Source organism: Suncus etruscus, chromosome 10, assembly GCF_024139225.1.
Source record: "Suncus etruscus isolate mSunEtr1 chromosome 10, mSunEtr1.pri.cur, whole genome shotgun sequence".
NCBI classification, from domain to species: Eukaryota; Metazoa; Chordata; class Mammalia; order Eulipotyphla; family Soricidae; genus Suncus; species Suncus etruscus.
The window spans coordinates 80,778,850-80,806,748 of NC_064857.1; the positions used below are offsets into that span (position 1 = coordinate 80,778,850).

The window sequence follows — 27,899 nt, forward strand, 5'->3', positions numbered from 1 at the left end:
GGGTGGAGCCCGTTTCTCTGGGTGCCTGATTTTCTGGCTCTTTAACCATCCGTGGCTAAAGGGGCTCAGTTCTGGGAATCCGCACCAGGAAGCTAAATCTGGCCACGTTGCTTTCTGGAGTTTTGAGGTCCAGCCAGCTCCCACCCACATTTCCTAAAGAACCAAGAAGGTGTGGCTCCCTGTGCCGTCCCACAGCCCCCCAGGGCCTGCAGTCCATGAACCAATACACGAACCAAACCAAGAGTTTTGAACTGCTGGTACATTGTATAGATAGATACAGGTGCCAGAACTCCAAGATTCAGATCCTGGGTTTGAGTCCAGCCTTGGAGAAAGTTTCTTGACCTCTCTGAGCCTTGGAGACACCTCCATGAGCTTAACTGCTATCACCCACCAAGAAGTCCACAAGGCCCCTCCTCCTCACCCCCTTCCTCTCTAGTAGCTGCCGTAAGTTGCATTGAGTCTATGAGTTACTCTTGTTTTTTTTTTTTTTTGTTTTTTTTTTTTGGTTTTTGGGCCACACCCGGTAACGCTCAGGGGTTACTCCTGGCTATGTGCTCAGAAGTTGCTCCTGGCTTGGGGGACCATATGGGACGCCGGGGGATCGAACCGCGGTCCGTCCAAGGCTAGCGCAGGCAAGGCAGGCACTTTACCTTTAGCGCCACCGCCCGGCCCCCTAGTTACTCTTGTTTTTAATTTTTATTTATTAAAATTTTTGATACATTTTTTTATTTAAACAACTTTATTACACACATGATTGTGTTTGGGTTTCAGTCATGTAAAGAACACTACCCATCACTAGTGCAACATTCCCATCACCAATGTCCCAAATCTCCCTCCTCCCCACCCAACCCCCGCCTGTACTCTAGACAGGCTTTCTATTTCCCTCGTACATTCTCATTATTAGGATAGTTCAAAACGTAGTTATTTCTCTAACTAAACTCATCGCTGTTTGTGGTGAGCTTCATGAGGTGAGCTGTAGCTTCCAGCTCTTTTCTCTTTTGTGTCTGAAAGTTATTATTGCAAGAATGTCTTTCATTTTTCTTAAAACCCATAGATGAGTGAGACCATTCTGCGTCTTTCTCTCTCTCTGACTTATTTCACTCAGCATAATAGATTCCATGTACATCCATGTATAGAAAAATTTCATGACTTCATCTCTCCTGACAGCTGCATAATATTCCATTGTGTATATGTACCACAGTTTCTTTAGCCATTCATCTGTTGAAGGGTATCTTGGCTGTTTCCAGAGTCTTGCTATGGTAAATAGTGCTGCAATGAATATAGGTGTAAGGAAGGGATTTTTGTATTGTATTTTTGTGTTCCTAGGGTATATTCCTAGGAGTGGTATAGCTATACAAAGAAAACTATAAAATTCTGCTCCAAGAAATAAGAGAGGACACGTGGAAATGGAAGCACATACCCTGCTCATGGATTGGCAGGATTAACATCATCAAAATGGCAATACTCCCCAAAGCATTGTACAGATTTAATGCGATCCCTCTAAAGATACTCATGACATTCTTCAAAGAAGTGGATCAGGCACTTTTGAAATTCATATGGAACAATAAACACCCTAGAATAGCCAAAGCAATCATTGGGAAAAAGAATATGGGAGGAATTACTTTCCCCAACTATAAACTGTACTACAAAGCAATATTTATCAAAACAGCATGGTATTGGAATAAAGACAGGCCCTCAGATCAATGGAATAGGCTTGAATACTCAGAGAATGTTCCCCAGACATACAATCACCTAATTTTTTTTTTTTTTGGTTTTTTTTGGGCCACACCCAGTGACGCTCAGGGGTTACTCCTGGCTATGCGCTCAGAAGTCACTCCTGGCTTGGGGGACCATATGGGACGCCGGGGGATCGAACCGCGGTCCGTCCTAGGCTAGCGCAGGCAAGGCAGGCACCTTACCTCCAGCGCCACCGCCCGGCCCCAATCACCTAATTTTTGATAAAGGAGCAAGAAATCCTCAATGGAGCAAAGAAAGCCTCTTCAACAAGTGGTGTTGGCACCACTGGCTAGCCACTTGCAAAAAATTGAACTTAAACCCCCAGCTAACATCATGTACGAAGGTTAAATCCAAATGGATGAAAGACCTTGATATCAGACCCAAAACCATAAGATACATGAACAACACGTAGGTAAAACACTCCAGGACATTGAGACTAAAGGCATCTTCAAAGAGGAAACTGCACTCTCCAAGCAAGTGAAAGCAGAGATTAACAGATGGGAATACATTAAACTGAGAAGCTTCTGCACCTCAAAAGAAATAGCGCCTAGGATACAAGAGCCCCCCCACTGAGTGGGAGAAACTATTCACCCAATACCCATCAGACAAGGTGCTAATCTCCAAAATATACAAGGCACTGACAGAAATTTACAAGAAAAAAACATCTAATCCCATCAAAAAAACGGGGAGAAGAAATGGACAGACTTTGACAAGAAATACAAATGGCCAAAAGACACATGAAAAAATGCTCCACATCACTAATCATCAGGGAGATGCAAATCAAAACAACTATGAGGTACCACCTCACACCCAGAGATTGGTACACATCACAAAGAATGAGAACAAGCAGTGTTGGCGGGGATGTGGAGAGAAAGGAACTCTTATCCACTGCTGGTGGGAATGCCGTCTAGTTCAACCTTTATGGAAAGCAATATGGAGATTCCTCCAAAAACTGGAAATCGAGCTCCCATACAACCCAGCTATTAAAATTTGTTTATCTTTTTTTTTTCGGTTTTTGGGCCACACAGGGGTTACTCCTGGCTATATGCTCAGAAATTGCCCCTAACTTGGGGGACCATATAGGACGCCGGGGATCAAACTGCGGTCTGTCGTAGGCTAGCATGTAAGGCAGACACCTTATGCTCTGTGCCACGGCTCTGACCCCTAGTTTTTGTTTTTATTGGGGGAACACCCAGCAGTGCTTAGAACTCACTTCTGGCTCTGCCCCCCAGAAATCACTCCCAGCATTTGCTTGGGGACCATATGTAGTGGTGAGGATTGAACCAGGATCACGATCAAAGCAGTTACATGCAAGGCAAATGCCTTACACCTGTACTCTCTCTCTGGCTGGCCCTGTGAGTTATAAAGGCACTGATTAAAACATGAAGTGGTGTTTATTATAATTATGCTATATGTGGAGGTTTCTAGGCAACAAAACTGGACCCTGCTTTAACAGAAGTAATGTATATCCACACAGCCAGAAAACAGGTCAGCGAGCTGAGGAAGGGGAGAACAAACTGGTTCAAACCTCAGGAATTAAGGAGCACAATCCAGGCCATGCCACTTCTAGATTCCATGCTGACCTGGCCTAGAAAGGCTAGTTTTAGAACATAGCTTCTCACCATCAAAGCTTGTCACCAAATATATACAATCATCACACCAAAGAAAACACTGTTCTGGTGGGGCCGGAGAGATAGCATGGGAGGTAGGGCGTTTGCCTTTCATGCAGGAGGTCATCGGTTCGAATCCCGGCGTCCCATATGGTCCCCCGTGCCTGCCAGGAACAATTTCTGAGCCTGGAGCCAGGAATAATCCCTGAGCACTGCCGGGTGTGACCCAAAATCCACACAAAAAAAAAAAAAAAAGAAAATTAAAAAAAAGAAAACACTGTTCTGGGGTCCCCAAGATTTGGGCGCCACATCCCATAGTCCAGGTGACATCCCTTACCCATCACTCCATAGTCAAGATTTCCCTTCACCCATCACTGCACAGTCAAGGTGACCTCCCTTCACCCACCACTCCAAGTGCTGTGGCCCAAGGCCACATGGGGTCCTTTACCAACCACCACCCCTATACTCCAAGCATGGGCACCACCCTTGGTCTGGAACAGGTGGACACCAAGGAAGCATGCAGTCTGGAGGAAGCACTACTTCAGTCCTGGGGCAGACCCATTGCTGAGCCCTTCTCAACATGGTGTGTGTGTGTGACCAGGCAGAGTGAAAGACAGGGAAAGCACAACTAAGGGGCTTCTCCTTCACAGGGAGGGGGCTGCCGGATAAGATGGGCTGACCTGTGGCGATCTCTTGCCCCAAACTTGTCTGGGCTGCAAACACCTCTTCCCAGGGTCTAAGCATACACTAGGGAGGCAGCAAGAGGTAGTGAGAGCCCAGAAATCAGACACTCACTTCACCTACTATTCAGTCCTTTATAGTTAGGTGGTTTGGAACAAGCTGCCTAACCTCTGAGTCATCTTTATTTGAGGGGTGTGGGTTTAGGTTTCTGTGCCTGGGTACTGAGTACTGGCAGTACTCAGAATACCATTGCAGTGCTGGAGATTATACCACACCTGGTCCATGCCGGGCATGCCTATTGCCAATCTCTCTTGCCTTCATCCCAATGAGTCATCTAATCATTCAAATAGACCTTATGAATGGAAAATAATAGGTGAGAATGGGTGCTTAAAGCGGGCCCCAGGGTTTGGGTGAGGGTGATGGTCTCTGCAGGTAGCACTGAGCTCACTGGCCACCCACCACCTCTCTCCACCAGCTCTTTCCATCATCTGGGCTCTCTCCTACCCCAGATTCCTCTCTCTGACCACTTCATTCCTGGTGGGTCCTGAAGGCCTGTTCTCCCCATCCCAGAAAGGAAGGAGAGGCCATGGGGAACAGAATTGGCTGGAGTACGACCTCCTGTGGTCCTCACTGCTCACCAAAGCTGATGGGACTAATAAGAGAGACAAGACAGTGGGGTGGAGGAGAACCATGCTCAGCCCTCTACATTCCATCCCACTCCAGCCATCTGGGGATATGACACCCCTGAGGGTGGATTTCTGGCCTGGAATCTCAGGCTGCATGGAGGGACAGAGGGACAGAGAAACATGGCCCTGGGGCGCCTGTCCATTCAGAGCTGTTAGCTTGTATATGGAGAAGACACAATGGAGGCTCTCCCAGGCTTTCCAGGGGTTAGAAAAAGGTTCAACACAAAGACTGGCACACATCACAAAGAATGGCAATAAGCAGTGCTGGCGGGGATGTGGAGAGAAAGAAACTCTTATTCTCTGCTGGTGGGAATATTGTCTAGTCCAACCTTTATGGAAAGCGATATGGAGATTCCTCCAAAAACTGGAAATTGAGCTCCCATACGATCCAGCTATACCACTCCTAGAGATATACCCTAGGAACATAAAAATACAATATAAAAATCCCTTCCTCATACCTATATTTGTTGCAGTGCTATTTATAATAGCCAGACTCTGGAAACAGCCAAGATGCCCTTCAACAGATGAATGGCTAAAGAAACTGTGGTACATATACACAATGGAATATTATGCAGCCATCAGGAGAGATGAAGTCATGAAATTTTCCTATACATGGATGTACATGGAATCTATTATGCTGAGTGAAATAAGTCAGAGGGAGAGAGAAAAACACAGAATAGTCTCATTCATCTATGGGTTTAAAGAAAAAAAAAAGACATTTTTGCAGTAATTCCCAGAGACAAAAAAGAAGAGGCTGGAAGGTCCAGCTCATTACTTGAAACTCACCACGAAGAGTGATGAGTGTTGTTAGAGAAATAACTACATTGAGAACTATCATAACAATGTGAATGAACGAGGGAAGTAGAGGCCTGTCTGGAGTGCAGGTGGGGGTGGGGTGAGGAGGAGATCTGTGACATTGGTGATGGGAATGTTGCACTGGTGAAGGGTAGTGTTCTTTGCATCACCGAAACCCAACTACAATCATATCTGTAATCAAGCTGTTTAAATAAAGATATATAAAATTAAAAAAAAAAGAAAAAGATTCAGAGCACCTACCATCACCCAGCAGAGCCAGTGAAGGCTCTTGACAGGAAGGATGGAATCAGAAAATCTTTTGGCACCATCGTCAAAATACTTATCTCAGGCAAGAAGTGTCAATGGAAGCAAGTGGGTGAGAGTTGGAGAGTAAACAATATTGGCACGGTGAGTCTCACAGTGCCTTGTTGGATTAACTGGGTGCCACCCTCCTCAGTATATGCCGTGTTACTCATTGGTTGGAAACATCTTTGACTGTAGCATCTTGATTGGTGTTTAGACCATTTGCTCTCTACTCCAGGGTATGGTGGTATGGTTCTTCGTAATAAAAACCCAGGTATCAAGAAAATGCTTTCTTGCATCTTTTTTTTTCACTGAGCTACCTGCCTCTTAGGAGTGGAAGGCTTGCGTGTTGGAGTTTCTGAACCTGTTTACCCCCTTTCACTGTGTGGATTATTTCCTGTATTGGTGTTTGCTTCCAGAACTGCATCTCTCTAATGTCCTAGTCCTGGAGCTTGAGGCTACCACCATCACAGTGCTTTTCCACAAGTGATTTCTCAATGACAAAGGGAAAGTCATAACTTTCCAGTGGAGAAACTTGGCAGAACTTGCCTTCACCAAATAATTGGAATTGCATATCTTCTTGGGACAAAAGGGCAGAGTGGGTCTCTAATTGGATATCTAGAAGCCACAATATCCCCCAAATGCATCCAACCCGAGTCTATAGAAGAAATACCAGTAAGCCCCAGACCAAAGCTTCTGCATATTTGACTTGTCTTGCAATCTTTGTTAGGGTCACACCTGATGGTGCTCGGGGCTTACTCCTGGCTCTGTGTTCAGGGCCACTCCTGCCAATGCTCTGTGGACCACACATGATGCTGGGAATCAGATCTGAGTCTGCCCTGTATAAAGCGAAAGCCTTTCCTGCTGTCCTATCTCTCTGAGCCACACTCTGTTGTTTTTTCAAAAGTCAGTATCATGAAATGCAGACAGTTGGGGACTCTGCCCAGGCAACAGGAACAAAAGAAAATGGAACCGAGACTGCTGGGGAAATGGAAGTACAATGTTAGGACCCTGACTTGGATCACTGCAAAGGACCATGGAAGGGGCCCTCTGTGGTAAAGAAGCACCCTGTAAAATGCTTAGTACACTCAGAAGGTTTGGCTAATTACTCTTACCCTTCAGAAAAATATGCAGAGAAGACACAGGCATGCACACACAGAACAAATGGACTGAAAGGCTCATGCCGAGAGTATATGTAGATTCTGTGCAAAATTCGTCTAAGTTTTCCTTCAACTCTAAATTTCTGTCTGAATTGAGTGGTAAAATATATAATAATAATAATAACTAAAGGCCTCACCGCTGCTGAATCTTTCCAGGTAAGTCTATTTTCCAGGCTGAAATCTCTGGAGCCTTCTTGGGATGGGGCACTGATTCCCCACTCCACTAGCAGCCCACCCCCATCAGACATCCTCTGGAATGTAAACAGCCCAACATCACACAGTTTCAAAGCTAATCTGAAGAGACCCAAGCTGACTTGTCCCAGTCCCACAGCTCCTGGAGTGCATATAGCCAGACAATATCTCCAAACTTGACAGTACAGTGAAATCACAGAAAATCAGATGGGAAAACTGCATAGAAGCCCACCAAGCTCAATGAGCAAAAACATAACACAGAAGGTCCAACCAGCACCAAACAGCTCAGTAAATCCTCAGACAATGACTTTAGTAACACCATTGTGAATTATATGTTGTAACAAGAAATATAAAGTTTGTATTATACTTGGGAAAGGCTTGGGGAAGCGGTGGGCAGGCAGAAACTGGGGACAGTGGTAGAGGGATACTCACATTGGTATGTGGGATTGGTGTGGGAACGTCGAATACCTAAAACAACTTCATTATGAACAACTTGGTAAATCATGGTGTTTAGTAAAGTTTCAGGGGGCCTTTCATGCAGAAGGATGGTGGTTTGAATCCCAGTATCCCATATGGTCCCCTGAGCCTGAGCCTGTCAGGAGCGATTTCTGAGCGTATAGCCAAGAGTAACCCCTGCATGCTGCCAGATGTGACCCAAAACCCAACATATATAAATAAATAAAGTTTCAGACATAAAACATAATAATAAAATGAAGACAAAAATAAATAAAGTTGGCATTAAGAAAGCACATTTGCGGGGCCGGGAAGATGGCGCTAGAGGTAAGGTGTCTGCCTTGCAAGCTCTAGTGTCGGATGGACCGCGGTTCTATCCCCCAGCGTCCCATACGGTCTCCCCAAACCAGGGGCGATTTCTGAGCGCATAGCCAGGAGTAACCCCTGAGGGTAAAACGGTGTGGCCCAAAAACCAAAAAAAAAAAAAAAAAAAAGAAAGCACATTTGCCTGGCATGTGGCTGAGGTGGGTTTGATCTTCAGCGTCTCATATGATGCTGAGCAGTGCTAGGAGTGATCTTTGAGCAAAGTCAGGAGCAAGCCATGAGCGAAAGAAAGGAGGAAGGAAGGAAGGAAGGAAGAAAGGAAGGAAGGAAGGAAGGAAGGAAGGAAGGAAGGAAGGAAGGAAGGAAGGAAGGAGAAAGAAAAAGAGAGAAAGAAGAAAGAAAGAACAAAGGAGAGAGAAGGAAGAAAAAGAAAGAAAGAAAAAATAGAGAAAGAAGAAATGAAGGTAAGTAATAAAGAGAAAATGAAGAAAAGAAAAATAGATAAGAGAAAGGAAAGGAAGAAAGAAAAGAGTAAGAATAAAAGAAAGAAAGAAAGTAAATAAGGAAGGAAGGAAGGAAGGAAGGAAGGAAGGAAAAAAAGGAATGAAGGAAGGAAAAAAAGGAATGTCTCACAGTGACTATTACATTCTATTGTGGGTTTGCTACATTATTCCAAAGCTATGGTCTGACTATATAAGGCATCAAAAGAAACAAAAACCAAAACAATTTTGTGACTGGCTTTTTGGAATACTTGAATTTATGGGTTTTCTTAAAGTTTCTTTTTTTTTTTAAATAAAAATCATCTGCTTTGTCTGAGAATTGTTCCTGCTTTGTTTCTAAACGATGACACCCAAGAGTTTCCAGGCAGCTCTGGTGCTCACTTCTGCAGAAGCCAGTTGAGCTGGGAGTGGCTGGATTCCCAGGAGTAGAGGTAGGTCTGTCCTGCCTGGGGAGCTTCCTATACCCCACAGGCTGGCAGAAATGCCCATCCCCTCATAGCTCTTCTAAACAGGTCTTTAATTTATATTTATTTCTCGACCTTTTTTTTGGGGGGTGGGGGGTCAGTCCTGGCTCATTGCTTGAGAACTGTTTCCCTAGAGCTACAGAACCAAAGCGCTTCTGGAGCTTGACCCTGGGCTCCTGCATGAGGGACAGGCACATAGGCCACTGGGCTATCTCTGGCCCCTTATTTTGTTATTTATTTTTTGGCTTGGAGGTTATACTTGGCAGTGCTCAGGGGCTTCCCCCAGTGTGTTTCTGTGTGTGTGTGTGTGTGTGTGTGTGTGTGTGTGTGTGCGCGCGCGTCCTCTCAGGGGACCGTGCAGTACTTTTCTGCAAGGCATATGGGCCACCTCTTTGAGCTTTCTCCCCAGTCCTTGAATCAGCCTTTTAATATTAGTGTTCCTTGATGCTTCCTGACTTTAACCAACAGACCATTGTAGGCAAAAATTAAACATTTGACTAAGAATAAAATAATTTCAAGTTACAGAGTGGTAGGAACCACTGAAGCATCTAGGGGAATGATGAAGAGTCTGGGGCCTTGAACTGCCTGATTTTTTTTTTGTTTTTGTTTTTGTTTTTGGGACACACCCGGCGGTGCTCAGGGGTTACTCCTGGCTGTCTGCTCAGAAATCACCCCTGGCAGGCACGGGGGACCATATGGGACACCGGGATTCGAACCAACCACCTTTGGTCCTGGATTGGCTGCTTGCAAGGCAAACACCGCTGTGCTATCTCTCCGGGCCCGAACTGCCTGATTTTATTTTATTTTAAATTTTTTTGGTGGGGGCAGGGGCACACCTGGTGATGTTTAGGGGTTCCTTCTTAGTATGTGCTCAGAAATCGCTCCTGGCTTGGGGGACCATATGGGACACCGGGGGATCAAATCGCAGTCTGTCTTAGGTCAGCCACGTGCAAGGCAAACGCCCTTTCGTTGTGCCACTGCTTCAGTCCCTGAACTGCCTGATTTTAAAGAGTGGCTGGGGCAGGAGCCAGCCATGATGAAGGCAGGAGTCAGCCACGGCTGGGCAGGAGTTGGTCATGACCAGATCAGGAGTCGGCCATGACCAGGGCAGGAGTTGGCTGTGGCTGAGGCAGGAGTCATAGACCATGGCTGGGAATGGAGTCTTATTGATGGGATTGGTGCCATTTTGGGACAGGAACTTGACTCTGGGAGTCAAACTTTGTCCAAATTACAGAGTCCCATCACTTCCTTGCTCTATGCTGTTGAGCAAGGCTCTTCCTGGTGTGTGCTTCAGTTTCCCATTTGTGGAATGGGGCATTCATGACTCTAGGCCCTAGGGGGTATTAAGTCAAGATTCTAAGCATTCATAGGTTCCATGTCTATTGAACCACCAGCATGACCACCATAGAGCATCCATAACAGCATTAAACAAAGGCTTCTGTGAACCTTGAACTTACTCCTGTTTACAGAATGGGGTCCCCTGCCACAGAAGGGGTCATCCCCACCAAGAGACTCAGTTCATAGCCTGTAAGCAGCAACAATTTGTGTCTAAATCTCTAAGGAAGTGACTCAGAAGACAGACCTGTTAATCCATTGAACTAGCATAAAGGATGAGGGCAGGGGTGCCCACCTTGGAGAAGGATCAGAAATATTCCACTGAGATCCAGTAAGAGCATGCATCTCCCAGGACATCCCACTCCCTTCCTTATCTACTACTTGTGGGTTCTGTTCCTTCACATCCTCTTCTTTCTACAGGTCTTTACCCATTCAAAGACTTGCTAGCCAGGGGATGTGCTTTGAGAGTCTTGGGGAAAGACCAAATCCCTATCATAGAACCCAGGAGACAGAGGCCCAAGACGGTAGAGGGAGCACTGTCCAGAAACATCACCACCTCCTATCAGTGGCAAAACAATCCTTTCCTTATGCAGGGAACTGGCTTTTTCCTCTGCTTCTGACCTGGATGCTGACATCCATATCTCTAACAAATGCATATCTGTCTGTGTCCAGGCAGCACAATGTTCGCGTTCCAGGAGGCTCTGTGTGGCAATGTAACCCAGGGCAGGGCTGGTGCATCCATCCATGCTCCTCTGCTGGATATCCAGGACATGCCAGGACTGTTCTGGGCACTGACCACAAATTGGTAGCAGTTGGACCACAGCCACCCGCTCCCCTGAAGCATCGCAGATAGAGGAAGGCGGTGGGGGATTTGCCTATAGACGTAGATGCTCTCTCAGTACCAGCTGTCCTGCTGGGGCATGTGGAGTTATGATGAAAGAAAGGCTGGGAAGTCAAGGCTGGGCTAGAGAGAGCCCAACAGGCTGGACATAAACTTTGCAGGTAGGAAGCCAGGGTCGATCCCTGGCACCACATGGTCCTCTGTGCACTGCCAGGAAAGAACCCCTAGCACTGAGCTAGGAGCAGCCCCTGAGCACTGCTGGGGCTCCCAATGGCCCCCAAACTAAGCCACACACAAAACGTCAAAGTTCTGAGGAGGAGGCCAGTGTTCGTGCAAAGTGGGGCCAGCAGGGAACAGCCTGTGGAGCGGATATGGGTCTGGGGCGCCTTCGGATAACAGAATGTGAGTGGGCAGTGGGGTGGCAGGGAGTAAGGGGTGGGGGGGAATAGAGGTTTTGGCATAGTGGCAGAGCTCTTTCTTCCTGCCTGAGCTTAGATACATGTCACCTTCTCCAGGAAGGCCATCTGGAGCTGGGGAATGCTGGCCAATGGCTGGGCCTGGCAAGATCTGATACCATATAGCTCCCCATCCTCCTTCCTCCTCTGAAGCAGAATGTTCCCACCTGGAGTCATGGGCTCATGTTCATCCCCTCTTGCTCCACCCTCCTCAGTACAACACATGCAAGAAAAGGTGAGAAGCTAGAAGAGAAGGGGGATTCTCCATAAAAAACAAACAAACAAATAAACACACTGGCAGGGCCAGAATGCTAGCATAATAGGTAGGGGCATTTGCCTTGCAGACGCCAATCTAGGTTCTATCCCAGCATCCCATATGGTTCTTGGAATCCAGTAGGAATAATTGCTGAGTGCAGAGCCTGAAGTAATCTCTGTGCACAGTTGGGAATGGCTCCCCAAACAATAAATTAATAAATAAAGTAGCAGCAGAGTTTAAAAATTTTCACTGGAGGGCCGGGCGGTGGCGCTAAAGGTAAGGTGCCTGCCTTGCCTGCGCTAGCCTTGGACGGACCGCGGTTCGATCCCCGGTGTCCCATATGGTCCCCCAAGCCAGGAGCAACTTCTGAGCACATAGCCAGGAGTAACCCCTGAGCATTACAGGGTGTGGCCCAAAAACCAAAAAAAAAAAAAATATTTTGGGGCTGGGCGGTGGCGCTGGAGGTAAGGTGCCTGCCTTGCCTGCGCTAGCCTAGGACGGACCTCGGTTCGATCCCCCGGCGTCCCATATGGTCCCCCAAGCCAGGAGCGATTTCTGAGCGCATAGCCAGGAGTAACCCCTGAGCGTCACCGGGTGTGGCCCAAAAACCAAAAAAAAAAAAAAAAATTTTTCACTGGAGAACAAGAGAGAAAGAGACAGAGAAACTCAGAGACACCCCAGGGGCAGGCGGGTGGCGTGTCCCAGCTCCCTCTTCCCTCCACAGGTTGGCCTGTGTTCACAGTAGCTGACCAGATGGAGCCTCAAGCCCTGGGTCACCGTGGCAAGTGCTGAACATAGCCCCCAGTGAGGCGAGAGCAGGAGGATGATTCTCTGCAGAGTCCAGAGAGGCAGAGCCTCCACTTCCTCTCTTAGGGCTCCCTTTTTCTGGCATGGACTAGACAGCCACCAAGGTCATTAAGTACAGTCCCGCTGGGGTGGGGCAAGCTGGCAAGTGGCAGCTCTCCCCGGCCAGGTCTGGCCTCCTAGGAGCATCTCAGGCTAAAGCATCGAGGTTTGTTCTCAGGCTCAAACCCACAAGCAGCTCAGTAAGTAGGGTTTCCTGCCCTGGGGAGGAGTAGTGGCTGTGAAGGGGTTGCAAGGGCCAAGGTTGTGCAGCATCTACTCCTGGGAATGCAGTGACCTGTCTTACCACCAGAGAACCCTGGTGCCCACATCCAGGGACATGAGATGGCTCCCCAGAAAACATGGAATCCAGACCATGAGCAGCACCATGTCTGGTCTGCACCCTGGACCAGGTCCACACAGTTGGCGGGGCAGCTCCATCTCTGCAGGCACACAGGAGGCTCCAGTCTGTGAGACTGTGGAGGCCTGAGGTAACCAAAGCTAAAGAGCGTGCTACAGAAGGTCAGGCAAGGGTGCATCTTTGGAAGGGACAGACCACAGCTCTGGGTCCATGCAGAGTTCAGCCTTCCCAACCCCCAGACAAGGGTTGTCCACACCAGGCCCCTTGGGTGTTCCAGGGAGTGTCTGAGAAACAGGCCTGTCTCAAAACTTTCTCTACTGCCCTAGGTGGCCACAGATCGTGGGGGAGGTGGCCATGGGACAGAGAAGAGAGACTGATTTTCTTTAATCTGAACCCACATCTTTAATCTGAACCCACATAGCTCTGAGACTAGACATCCAGCTGACAGGAACAGGGCACATTGCAACTGCCTGACATTGCAGCGACCGTCTCTGAGCTGGACATAAGGTGCCACTACAAGGCAACCACAGTGTACCCCAGGGTACACTTCAGGCATACACAGCCGAACATTTCCAGTGGGAGGTTGTTGGGTTACACCTTATTTTACCTAAAACAAAATTTATCCCTGGTTTCTTTGTTTGTTTACAATTTGGTTTCACCCAAAACAAAGATTGTCTTACTTGTAAGCCAGAGTGGGTTTACTGACCCACCCAGGGGTGATCTCTGTACTTGCTAAAAACACAGCAGTCCTGGCAGGCAACAAGGCTTGATACTAGGTAGAAGACTGCCAGACTATACGTGTGTCACCCTCAGCCTGGTCTGGATTGTTTCTTGTGCGACCCTGATTCAGACTTATTCACCTGGGCTTGGAGATACAGCGCGTGGGGTGATTTTACAGGATGTCTTCCTCCCTCTTCTTTTTTTTTGGGGGGGGGGTCACACCCGGCAGCACTCAGGGGTTACTGATCCTGGCTCTACACTCAGAAATCGCTCCTGACAGGCTGGGGGGACCATATGGGATGCCAGGACTCAAACCACCGACCTTCTGCATGCAAGGCAAACACCTTATCTCCATGCTATCTCTCTGGCCTCTCTTCTGAACCCTGAGTACCTGTGCTTCTATCCAGGTGAGCCACATCCTGCAGATGCCAGCTAACCCTCTCCCCCCATTTGGAGCAGGCAGGAAAATGGACACGCTTGCCCCCTGCAAAGCGCCAGGGTGCCAGGAGCCATGGAGAGAATAAGGGGGGCTCAGATGTGTGGGGTTACCTGTACAGACACAGCAACACTGACTCTGAGAGGACAAGGATGTTCATGTGTATGCACATATAGCTTCACAGACATGCTGCAGGCCTGAGGAAGCTGGTCAGACCCTCATGGGGCTGTGAATATGGTGTTCCTTCCCTTTCACACAGGGAGGCTGTGTGTGTGTGTGTGTGTGTGTGTGTGTGTGTATGTGTGTGTGTGTGTGTGTGTGTGTGTGAGAGAGAGAGGTGTAAAAATCTATATGTATGTGTGTGAGTTTATGAGACAATATGTATGTCAGACAATGTATGGTATATGTATGGGATGTGTGTAGATAAAACAGTGTCTGAGAGCATTGTGTGCGCCATTGGTATGTGACATGAGTGTATGACATGAGTGTTAGATGAGAGTATATGTGTGTGTCACATGAGTGTATTGGGGGATGCATCTGAGTGTGACATGAATGTATATTTTTTGAGTGCGTGAGAATGTGTGTATGACAGTATGTATGTGAACGTATGACATGCATGTGCATGTGAGAGCGTGTGTATTGAAAAACTCCCTTTCCTGGGAGCTACCCCCAAGTTCCCTGGGGGGGACGCCTGTTCTGAAGCTTCAGCAACAACACACTCAGCTGCCACATTCTATAACCTTCCCCGAGGGCCATCTTCAAGCCTGTGAGCTGAGCTGCAGAGAGGAGAGAGAAGCCTGAATAGGGCAAGTGGATGGTACTAAGAGCACAGGAAAGAATTCTTAGAGGATCTGTCATTCTACTGGATAAAGACAAAAATTACACTCCCTCAGCCAACCCATTAGAGCTCCTGGTGGATTTATGTTCAAATCTCCCTATCTTCTTTCTTCTTTCTCTCTCTTTCTTCCCCCTTGTTCCTTCTGTCAGGAGCACTCCACAGAGAGTCAAGGGACCTTGAGGTGGCAGCCTTCCTACCAGCCCTGACTGGAGCTCAGACGATCTTGGCTCTTCTGCAGAGGCTGCTCCTGATGCCCAGATCCAGGACAGACATGGAGGCTCCTCACCCAAGGGAGTCAGACAAGGGCTTCTGTGATAGCAGGAAACAGCTCAAACTGACTCAGGGCTCCAGGAGTGTGCCCTGAGGAACGTGGGGGAGGCCTCGGAAGGAGCAATGCCCAGGAACCAGGATTCTTTTTTTTTTTTTTTTTTTTTTTTTTGGTTTTTTGGGCCACACCCGGTGGTGCTCAGGGGTTACTCCTGGCTGTCTGCTCAGAAATAGCTCCTGGCAGGTACAGGGGACCATATGGGACACCGGGATTCGAACCAACCTCCTTTGGTCCTGGATCGGCAGCTTGCAAGGCAAACGCCGCTGTGCTATCTCTCCGGGCCCGGAACCAGGATTCTAAGGTGATACCTATTAGATGGCCCACAGACTTTGCTTGGAGACACAAACACTGAGGAGACTGGAGGGGTTCAGAGGGTACAACAGCATTTCTAGGCCTGGGAAACAGCAGGGTTTCCAAGCCATTGTCTCCTGAACTTGTGCCTTGAGCAGAAGCTTCCTTCATACACGGCATCATCCAGGCCCAAGTTTTCAGAAGAGAGAGACGCCTGAGGACTCCTTGCCACATACAGCAGGTAAGAGGAAAGAGAGAGGCCACGAGGGGGAGAATTTTCCCAGCAGAGAGGCTGGGACCCTGAAAGATAGCACAGAGTAAAGTCCCCAACCACAGCTGAGCTTCACAGGTTTGATCACAGTCTCGGGAGAGAGTCCCAAGTCACAGGCATCCAGGAAGCTGCTCCCGGGTTGCCTGCCCTCAGAAAGGTCAGACAGTAAAAGCTGCTCTAGTGATTTGTTCCACAGCTATCGAAGACAGAAACAAAGGTCTGGGCCAGTCTCCATCTCGAGAAAACTGTCACTGTATGATAATTAGCAGAGTCCCCAAAGAACCACCATCACATAACATATATCTGCTCACACTCAAATGACACACACATATCTGCCCATACACACTCACATAACACACCTGTGCATATACACTCATGTGCTGGCACACACACATAACACGACCTGCACACATACAATAAGACATGAATATACACATTCAATAAGACATACCTGCGCACACATATGGTACATGTCTGCACATGCCACACAACACAGGCTAGCACACATACTCAGGACAGGCAGTGTGGCCACATTGCCCTGCATCTGCCAGCTCCCCAGGATGAGCTAAGAAGACAAGGCAGCCTGAAGGTGACTTCCATGCCCCCAGAGCCCAGGACCCAGAGCCCCAGAGCAAGGCCTGACAAAATCCAGCAGCAGCCTTCCTGCCTGGGTCAGCATTTACGCTGCGCATGAGGAGTTATTTCTGAGTCTTCCCAGTCATTTAATTTTAGCCATTTATTCCAATGCATGTGTTTGGGGGAAGCCAAGGTGGCCTCTATTATGGCTTGGGAGTATTTTGGGCAGCCCTGCTTTCCAGAAGTGATGCAGGGCCTCAATTAGGCGAGCCATCAGCAAACAGAATGAAAATAGCTCGAGCAGCCAGGCCCTAGGTCCACCGAGGTGAGGTCTGTGTTTCGTCACCACCAGGCCAGCAGGCATGGGTGTCCTTACGTGCTGAGTGGTCAGGTATCAGGCAGAAGTTGGGGGTCAGTGTCCTGAGTTAATGACCACCTGCAAGAATCTCATATCCTTCCCATAAGTGGTTGGAGCTTAAACCTATTCATTCTGAGGGGGCCTGGACAGACAGACAAGACAGAGCATAAAAACAGGGCACTGGACGCTCCATGGTGAAGTGCAATGACCACCTGACAACAGAGGCTAGACTCACTTTTCTGACCCACCTCACAGGCAGGCACTAGAATACACTAGCAATTCACAGCACAAGCCAAGGAAGGGTTCATGCCCCGACTGGCCAGGCCTAGTGGGGCCCTGCATTCCCCCACTCACACTGCATTGCCTCCCAAGCACCACTATGTCTGAACAGCACCAACAAGTTCAAGTATTAGGGTACATGAGGAGTGGTCCTGGGCCCCTGAACATAGCTTAAGAGGCCTCCCTCTAAAAAAAGCCATTACAGGGGCCGGTGAGATAGCATGGAGGTAAGGCATTTGCCTTTCATGCAGAAGGATGGTGGTTCAAATCCCGGCATCCCATATGGTCCCCTGTGCTTGCCAGGGGTGATTTCTAAGCATAGAGCCAGGAGTAACCCCTGAGTGCTGCCGGGTTTGACCCAAAAACCATTTAAAAAAAAAGCCATTAAAGTGTATTAGCATTGCATGGGGGAGAAATAGGGCAGGTGACTAAACATTGGCTCAAGCTTCAGATCCATGAAATCCCACCAGTACCAGCCCCCTCTGACCTCCCTTTACCTCCAACACTGTGCAGTCAGCCCTGGTCTTTGGCTGGCCAAGGCGGCTCCTCCCCCCCCCCCCCTCCCCGTGCACTGTCCTTTCTGCCTGTGACCCAACCCTGGTGAATCCAGACCTCATTGTCCCCTCACATGGTATACACCTCTCAGTCTCCCCTCTTCATTAGCCAAGTTTTTTAGAGGTGCCCTTGGCCTTCTTCCCTGACCTTCTCACAATGGCTGGGTGGCACGGGTCTGGCCCACACTGAATTGGTCCCTCCCCGCAAAGTCTGGGGCTCCACCTGGAGCAGGTGTGGCAGCTGCATCCCAGGAGGGGTGAGGAGAGTGGGAGGCCCCAGCTCAGTCCTCTGCTCAGCAGCAGGTGCTCCTGGGCCCACCCTGGCCACTGCCCTCCTGCTGCCCTAGAGCTGTCCTCAGACCTTTTCTGCTTCCGACAGTGGCTGAGCTGGACAAAAGATCCGATTTCACACTTTGTTGGGGCTAACACTGAGCTCCGGAAAGCCTGTGTGAACTCAAACAAAGACGAGGAATGTGTTTGGGTAAAGCTGTGCCTGTGGGGCGCCGGGGCTGCAACAACCCGTGTTCCAGACTCCAGACCAGCTCAGGCTTCAGGGGAGCAGATGGTGCTGGCTCACCCCCCCTCACCTCCCCCACCCCCTGCCACCCAGCAGGAAGCCTGGCGGGCAATGAGTTATGGCCAGAGACTCTGGGCACAGGGCCCTCGGGGGACGGCAGAGGGCAAGAGTCTGGCCTTGCCCTGATGCTGCAGAAGGTTGAGCTTTTAGAACAGGGCAGGGCAGAGAAGGTGACCATGAGGCCTCCCAGGCCCCGCCCCCTTTCTGTGCAGGCACCAGCCCAGACAAATAAATCCCTTGTGTGAGTTGACTGACACATCTCTATCACTTCATCCACTTCTTTAATATAAATTCTATGGGGCTGGAGCGATAGGACAGCAGGTAGGGTATTTACCTGGCATGTACAGACTACCAGGTTAGATCCCCAGCACCTCAGGGGGTTCCCTGAGCCCGGCAGGAGTGATTCTTGAGCTCATTAGAGGCAGGTGTAGCCCCTGAGCACTGCCTGTTTAGGTCCAAAAACCAAAAATAATGTTTTTCCCTGTTTTTAAAAATGTATTTTGTATTTTATAAGGGCTGCTCCCAGCAAAGCTCTGGGAATACCAGATGGAGCTCAGGGGCCACCCATCATGGCAAACAGTGGTGTGTGTGTGTGTGTGTGTGTGTGTGTGTGTGTGTGTGTGTAAGAGAGAGAGAAAGAGAGAGAGAATATGGGTATGTGTGAGAGAGAGAAAGAGAGAAAGTATGTTGGGGGGCAGGCAGTTTTGAGGATCAGACCCTAATATAAGTCCTATGCTAGACTTGTGCTCCAACCCTTGAGCCATCTCTGAACCTCCAGTTCTTTCTGAGGCAGTGAATCTCAACCTCTCAGCGCTCTTAAGCAGATTCAATGCACCCAGATTTACCACTCTTGCACCCTGTCTTAGGAACTGGAGTTGGAGTGTCTGCAGCTGACCCTCTCAAAGGGGTCATCCAGGACCAGCCACTTTGCTTTCTCAGAGGATGCTCAAGAACCAGAAAATAACCATGTGCTGAGAGTTCTCTGCCTCATGAAGCCGAGTACAGGGTATAGGGGACAGGGAAGATGACTGTGTTGCAGGTTTTCAAGGTGATTTTTATCTCCCCCAAGCCCAAAGCAGCCCACTAAGGACAAATACCTTTCTTTGCCTCACCTTTATTTTCTGCAAGTGACATAATGAGTTTGTGGCACCCCGGAAGAAGCAGCTGAATGCGTAGGTGGCCCTTGGGGAGGGCTGAGGTGTCTAGACGGGGGTGGGGGCCCATTTACAGGTCTTGGAGCTGCAGAGACATTACTTCACCACTTCCCTTCTTGGTTATGGAACGGGCCATCAGCCCTCAACACTGTTTCCCGTCATTAAAAATCGCCATGCCACAGGCCACAGACACACACGGATGCACCAGCCACATGTGCATTACATGGACCTGTGTTCATAGCTGGATGTGCACGTGTGCAGTGAGCTCCTGCTTGTGCACAAAATGAGTGCAGGCCCCTCTCCAGGGCATGCTTGTGTTCAGTGGGAATGTTCTCATCTGTCTAACCTGGATTCACCAGAGGTCATGGCTCCCCCATGTACAGTGCAGGAGGCTCAGGGTGTGCACGTGGGGTGCAGGAGACTTGGGGACACGCGGCCAGACAGTGCTGATGCCATGTCACCTCCACTCACATGCCTGTGAACCATGCATGGGCCCTGCCCACCCCCAAAGTCCATCAGATTGGCAATCCAAGGCTGCTGTATCACAGTCACACAGCTGAGTTCACCAAAATCTTCTAGGGGAAGCATGTGTGTGTGTGTGGATGCATGCGAGTGTGTATACATGAGTTTGTGTGTATGAATAACTGTTATTCATATGTGAGTGTGACTTGTCACAGTCACATATTATATGAATGTGACTTTGTATATAAATGTGCAGTTCTATATGTTGAGTATAATCATACCTGCATGGATACATGTGAATATGTATGAGCGTGCACACTAGTATATATCTGTGTATGTGCTTGCATATGCATATATGTGTTTCCATCTGTGTGTACATGTATGGGTCAGTGTATATATATATATATATGCACATTTGTATATCTAAACATATGTGTATGTGTAAATATGTGCTGGGAGCACACGTTTGTGTGTGATTATAGATATCTCTTCACATATGTGAATGTCTGTGTGTTAAGTGAATATATGTATTCATACACCTAAGCATGTGCATTAGACATGTCTACCTGTGTCAGTATGCATATATCTCTGTGTGAGCATATGTGTGTATGCATGTGAATATCTGTGTATAAATGTGAGCACATGTGTGCATCATGTGTTCATCCATCTACTCATGCATCCATCATCCATCTTTTTGGGTTTGCATCTGGCTCGGGCACTGTGGGCAAGTTACTCCCCTTCTTCCCAGCTTGTGAAATGGGAATGAAGGTGTTGGGCAGGCCAGAGGCGCTGACAATCAGAGAAGTGGCCAGTGTATTGGGACCACGAGGATCCTTCAAAAGTGCCTGCTTTGTGGCCCATTGGTGCTAGGAGGGCAGGTGCTTGGGGCTTGCCCAGATCCCTAAAGGATGCCAGAAGCCAGATGGGCCTGGGAGCTGTCCTATCCTCGGGAGCCTAGCACTGATGTGGTCCAGAACTTGTTTCTGGAATTTTCTGGAGAGGGCAACTGAGTTAATCTGGAAAGAGAGTGGGACTGTCTGCCTCTGTGGCTCTAAAAGACTCTGTCTCCCTAGAGTGATGTATGCCCTGCCCCAGATGAGGGTGGGCCAAGGACTCATTAAGGTGGAGAAAGGCAGAGCCTGACTGTGTTCCGGACAAAGACAACCTGTCTGGTTCATGCAGTATCCCTACTCAGATAGATGCAGGGCAGGGGCACACACCACAGGAGGTGAAGTGGGCAGCTGTGGGCAGCACCCTTAGGACAGGACCTAGTCTGGCACTCTTTGTGACTTTGCCAGTACAGGAAACTTCAGGGCATCCTGTAGGCCGAGTACCCCTGCCCTTGGGATATGACAATGGGCTCTAATGGATCTGGCTTCTTCCAGACCCCCTGACTGCTGGAAGATGAGGCTGGCCAGCCCCTTAATGACCCTCAATGGCTTATTTCTGTGAGCCACAGTGAGGGAGAAGGCTCAGGTGGGCATTTTCTACTGAGCCTAATGCATATGAGACAGCCAGAGGCTACCCCCAGGGGCTGCTCCTTTTCCAGTCCAGACCCAGGCCATGTGGAGACACTATTTCTCAGTGGTCAGCTTCCTTCTTTGCAGCCCGCCTGCTCTTCCATCCCAGGCAGGCATCCTCTGTCTCCTCTCCTGCCAGCATCCTTGGCCCCCTGGTTTCCCCTCTTGGCCACTGAGGCTTCGGGTTTTAGAATGCAGCCAACAGGCTGGGAAAGGGGAAAAGGAAAGCTCAGCTTCGGAGCTGCAGATCAAGCTGGGAGCAACCAGCACCAAAAGCCCTGGACCAAGGGACCCCCAGACTTTTCCTTCCTTCTCTGTGAATTGTGAAGCTGCAAGCAGTAATGAAGCACAGTCAGATCCTGTGCAGAGGGTGGTCTGCCCCTCCTGAGGCACACACAGACGGGGCCTCCCGTCCATCAATCCGGGGCTAGGACATCTGGCTGCAAGCAGTGAGCTGTTCTTCTTTCCAGGAGAGCCCGCCTGGGGGTGGGCGTGGGGAAGGAGGAGAAGGAGCCTAAAAATAATCCCTATCTGACTCATTTTGCTTAGAATCTGACAGGGCTGCCTGCCAGGTGGGGGCCTGCCTGTCCCATTTTTTCCTCATCTATCTTTAGCCAGGACTTAATGAGGGCAATTTCCGTGCTAGGAAAGACAAACCTGGGGCACGAGGAGCTGATCTGTCTCGCTGTCCCCTGGGCTCCAGATGATGGGATGACAGTGATGGTCGTGTCGGTGAGGGCTTTGGAGATGGTGTCATACCAGAATAGGGCAATGCAGGGAAAGCTGAGCCAGGTGACCTCCTTCCCTCCCTGCCTTCCCCCCCCCCCCCGCCCCCCCTCCCCGAAATGGCTCAGGTCTAAAAAAAAATACCAATCCTGTCCCTTAGAGTATAGACCTTAACCTGCTCTCCCGTTGAGAGCAGCCCAGGTGACACTCTTGATTCCAAGAAGGCTGGGAAAGATAGTACAGTGGGTAGGGCTTTTACTTTGCACATGATTATCCCAGGATTAATCCCCAGCACTATACAAGGTCTCCTGAGCCCAGCCAGGTATGACTCCTGAGTGCAGAACCAGAAGCAAGCCCTAAGTACTGCAGGGCATGGCTCAAAAACCAAAATAAATAAACTGGCAAGGTATTGAAACCAAGAGACAAGCTTCCAGATGCCCTGTAGAGAAACAAGTCCAGAGCCTTTGCTCTCAGGCATCTGGTTGGAGTATCTTCCCTCTGGAGCTTTGCCGCCTGCACTTCTACTCACACACACACACTTGCTGTCAATTCCATGACAGTGACGCAGGGTCAATGCAGCTGTATTGCCTTTCTGGGTTGGGTCCTAAGTCCCAGGAACATCTGTTCCTGCCTCCCCTTTGGTCTTCTCTTCCCTGCTCTGTGTTTGGCAGTGAAGGAGGGGAAGTCCCACAGCTCAGGGATGCCCTTGGAAGGTCAGCCAAGGTCAGTGGTGTAACCATGACCCTTCTCTGCCTGCCCGTCTGCCCTGAACCCTATGAGCAGGGAGCTTGAGCTCTCCTTCCAGTTCTCAGGTCCCCAACATGTGGAAGGACAAAGCATTGGAGGCAGAATTATCTGTATGAAGAAAATGAAACTCACTTTGTCCCCTCATCTGAGAAACACCTCCTGAACAAGAACTCTCTCCCATCAGTGAGCTGTCTCAAGTTTGAAAGTATCTTTAAGGGGAGTTCAGGTCATCTGTTGCACCTTTCTATTTGAACTGAGGATAGTGTCTCCTGACAGTTCAGACCCCTGGGAGCAGTGCTGGGTGTGTGGGGTGGGAGGCAGAGGTTACAGGAGAGGGCTTTCTTCCCTGCTGGCCCCAACAGTGTCCACAAGGCTTTAGAAGCCAGATTTCCTTTTCTTTCTTGCAGTGCTGGGGATCAAACCCAGGACTCACACAGTAAAGACAAGTGTTTTATCACTGAGCCATGCCCCCAGCATGGGGTAAAGCTTAAACCTGGAGCAAATGATCCTGTAAGGAATGAGAGAAACGGAAGCTCCAAGAGAGCCTGGCCGGTGTGAGGGTTGGAGCTGGGAGCAAAGAACTAACGAGTGGCCACAGCTGACCTGAGCCTGGACTACTTTCACAAGGACCATCCGCAGGCTAACCTGAGCTTTCCTGTCAATAGATTCTGCTACCTGGCACTACCAGAACAAAGCAAGTCCCCAGCGCAGGGAAACTTAGCTGCTTTTCCGAAGCACTCAATCATCATCAAGGTCAATACAGAAGTATTGAGGAGGGGTGCGCAGTAAGGCTGCAGTAGCCACTGCTGCACCACTTACTTCATCCGCTATGAGATCCATTGCATCATCCACTGTGATCTACCTCAACATCTACTGTGATCACATGACCATCAACCAATCAATCCAATGCATTATCCATTATGATCCACAGATCATTCACCACACGAACCACTGCACCATCTACCATGATCTACCATGATCATTCATGGATCATCCACAGTGCAATCTAGGGAGTGATCCATGGCCAGCAAGAAGACAGGGCCTGGCCTTGGCATCTCAGTTACTTGTCCCTTCAGTGTGAACAATGCCCTGGGGGAACATCATTTTGCCCTTACCCATTCCACGCTGGCTGAGTAAATCACGACTGTGGACTTTAGGTATTGACTCTGTCCAGGTGAGGAAGGGGAGTTTACTGGCCTTTACCACCCCGACTTCAGGCTCAGGCTTCCACTGAGCCAATACTTGTTCCTGGAGCCTGTCTCCAGCACAGGTGAATGACTAAGTTTTCTGGGGCTCAGCTCCTAGACCTGTGTCAGCCACAGCCTGTCCAGCCCTTCCAGAACAGAACCACCCATCCCAGATCCCTTCCTCTGCTAAGCTTGGCCTTGACCCAGGCATGAGCTTCATCATATTGGGGTCCACTTTCTGTGGCCAGCCTCTTTCCAGAGTGTACCCACATACTGGCCCAGAGATGAACAGGAGGCCACAGGGTCACCCACAGAACCAAGTGCCAGAGTCTGCAGGGGAGGGAATTGGCCAGGCTAGATGCTGAACTGTAGCCTGCATGGCCCAGACCCTGGGAAGGTGGTTAGCAGGGGGATTCTCATTCAGGACCCCTCACTTCCAGACACTCACATTACCAGGGAAATGGATACAGGGTGGTGGGAAGGGCTTTTGCTCTCCCTGGTTCCTCCCAATACTTGGCAACCCCATTCCTCATCCATGTCGCCCTCCACATCCTCTCTGGGAACCCAGAAACTGGGATTTGGCCTCTATGAAGCTGAACAGGTCAGAAGCAGCAGCAGCAAGAGCCTCAGTTCCAGCCTCTCTGCTGGAGCTCAGAAGTGCTGGGAGGTGGGAGAATACAGGGTTGAGAGGACCATTCCCTAGATTCCCCTCGCAGGCTACATTGTGGCTGTTAAGGATGGACTCAGCCACCTCCAACCACTGGACAGATGATGGGGAGAAGCTGAGTAGTGAGGGGAGGTTGGGCACTCAGCACCCAAGGTGAGAGAGTTGGGGCTCTGTCAGCAGGAGACCCACTACTTTCCAGGGAGGTCCTGGCTAGGGACATTCTCTGCTCACTACGGGAGAACCACACCATGGCCTGGATCTGAGGTACATTTCCAATAGTGGAGACCACCTCATACCACTCACTTAAATCCTCAGCCAACACCTTGCACTCCCTGCCCTCTCGCTCATAAAGGATTTTTCTTTTGTTCATTTTTGTATTTGCGCAACACCCAGTAGTGCTTGGGGTTTACTCCTAGCTCTGTACTCAGGAATCACTCCTGGTAGTGTTCAGGAAACCATATGGGATGCCGAGGACTGAACTTGAGTCAGCTGCCTACAAAGCAAGCATCCATCCTATATTGTGCTATTATTCCAGCCCATCTGTCCTCCCTTTTCTCTGTTTAATCTCTCTCCCCTTTATCTTAATCTTTCTCTCCTCTTCTGACTTTTTCTTTCCTCTCTCCCTCCCTTGTCTTCCTCCCTCCAGTTAAAAATATTTCCTTCCAGAAATAATGTTTGTATTCCCAAGCAAAAATATACTCACTGCCAACCCCACCCTACCATCCCCATTTTAGCATGAGTGACCCCACATACAAATATGTTTCTGCTCCTGGAGATTTTTATTGGAAACAGTTCATGATGCCCTTTCCAGGACCAGAGTCTTAAGGTGAAACAAAGGCACAGCCCAATGGCCCTGGCTCCCTGCTAGCTCCCATGGTGGTGGGGGCATGGGGGCTCACTCTGGAGCCTTATGATTATGGGCTGATTCCCAGGCGGGAAGCCTGGTTTCTGTTTGTCCTACGGGCATTGGTAAGCCAGAGGAGCCTGGGCAGTCGCTGGTCCCAGAGGAGATGGGGAGGAGAAAGGGCAAAAGGTGCTGTGAGCTCCAGGGTCCCAGGAGGCTGAGTACGTGAGCACTGGGCAGATGCCCCAGAAATGTTGCTTCGACTGGCAGGAAAAGCAACTTGCCCTACTGGTCACATCCTGGGACCACCCCCAGGGACGTGTAGCTACCCTGCCACAATCAATCAGCACCAGTTGTAGTGCCCCAGCCTGGGTAGAACGAACAAAGCAGCGGTATATGGCAGCACAGCCTGTCCTACCTGCGGTCGTTCCTTCTCCTTCGGAAGAGCTTCTTGGTGTGTGCAATCTCCACTTCGTGTGGCATCGGATGGTAGCCCTGTGGGGCACAAAGAGCAAAGGGGGCGTGAGTCAGTGCTGATCTTGGGGTTCTGGAGTGATTATCACAGCATCAACACCACCAAGGAGCTAGCCCAGGGTTCCAAAGTCCAGACTCTAGCTACTGCACCTGGCAGGAGAACAGGAAACATTGATGTGGAGTACACCCCCCAGAAGGCATTGAATGGGAGTCACAGCGCCCAACATAGGGCCCAGGAGGCCTCAGAGCTCACAGGGCTGAGAATAGTTCTGAGTGCAGGAGGCCCCGATTCATTGCCTGGCACCATGTGGTCACTCGAGCACCCCCAGGTGTGGCCCACAAACCAAACAACAAGGAGGGACCTTAGAACCCATCATATCTGGTCACTGAGATTCAGATGAGAATCTGGTTCCATGCAGAGATGCCCGTTGACATAGGCAGGTATCTAAATTCACTGTCATCCAGCACCAGGGCACTCTTACTAAATGCCCCCTTGTCGGAACTGTTGAAGGGCTCAGGAAGAACCCCCTAAGCTCTGAGCAGACAGAACGCCCTGGGACTCAGAGTGCACCTAAATGTGGGAGTCACTACCTCGCACTCATCCTCCTGAAAGAGAAGCAACTAGCTGACTCCTTTGTCGGCTTTATGTGGGATGCCCCAGGATGGGCTCTGCACCCTCACACCAGGACAGGCACCATCGTGGGTTTCTCCCAGGCTGGAGAGATGCCCTGAGAAGGGAGGATTCCTACCAGGCCACATTCTAAAGATTCTGGGGATCATCAGGGCCACCCTGATGGTGCTTAGGGGACCCCAGACTCTGTTCCTCAGTGCTCGGGGGTTCTCAGGCTGCCTCCAACACCTGACAGTACTGGGGAGACCCTGGAGGGCCTGGAGCTGAGTGGGGTGGTCTAATCAGGCATTCAACATGCACCTGTCTCTCCAATCTGGGATGGAAAAGTGTTATCTTGGAGGTATCTGTGGGGGAGGGGACACCCCCTAGGCTCAATGAGAGATTCTGAGATCCAGGAAGAGACAGAGGGCATGTCTGGGTCCAGGCCTGAGGCAGAGGGAGCTCTCTGATTACAACCTATAAGACCCAGCATGCACCGATGAGGTCTTCAGCATGCAGGGGGTTGGTGAGAGGTACCCCTGCACCCCACAGGAGATATGGCAGCTCACGAGATCCCAGGTGTGGGCACCAGCACAGACCCCAGCAATCTGGGGATCCCAAGGAGAACAGGGCTGGGTGGCCTTGCAGACACTCAGTTTAGCCCCTCCCTTGCCAGTGCAGAGAGGGGGTGCAGCCTCATAGTTCATGTAAACAGCAGCTGGCATGGACTTTCCTGCCCACCAGAAAGGCAGAATAGAATCCTAGCCCCTTGGCAGTCACAGTGGGGTTCTGGGGTCCTAGGATGTCTTTTGTTGCATGGCTTTTTCTCAGAGGAAACATTTGCTTGCTTGTTTGCTTTTTTAAAGGTTGATATCATGCTTTTAATTTTGATGTGTATAATACATTTATTCTTCCCTTTCTTTTCACAGTTACAAAGTTGTTTGAGTTTGAGTTTCCTTCATATACTGTCCAACACCCTTCACCACTGCACATTTCCCGCCACCAAGCCCCCAGTTTCCCAAATGAAATCATTTGCTTTTTTTAATACAAACATGGAGAAACACCTAGTTTCCCCTCTGATCCCCTCTTTCACCCTACTTAGACCAAGTCTACTGGCCCTTCCTTCCCTCCCTCCCTCAGCCCCAGGTCTGGTCACAGCAGGACCCCTCTGGGTGCAGCCCCAGTACACAATGCAAGGAAGCAGAGGCCCCTCTTGTTGGCCAGTGGGTCTGGGCAATGCTGAGGCCCAGGACTGCAGGATGTCCCTCAAGTCCCTCACAGGAC

The 27,899-nt window shown here is 49.6% G+C and overlaps 2 protein-coding genes across 2 annotated transcripts in view; one reads left to right on the forward strand and one right to left on the reverse strand.

Moving 5' to 3' along the window:
- The window catches only part of SMAD2 (SMAD family member 2), a 961,241-nt gene that overhangs the window by 262,643 nt on the left and 670,699 nt on the right, over window positions 1-27,899 (forward strand). The window lies entirely within an intron of this gene.
- The window catches only part of CTIF (cap binding complex dependent translation initiation factor), a 177,422-nt gene that overhangs the window by 98,420 nt on the left and 51,103 nt on the right, over window positions 1-27,899 (reverse strand). Inside the window, exon 6 of the mRNA XM_049781546.1 lies at window positions 25,950-26,026. Within this exon, the coding sequence (XP_049637503.1) occupies window positions 25,950-26,026 (77 nt within the window). The remainder of the gene's footprint in view (window positions 1-25,949; window positions 26,027-27,899) is intronic.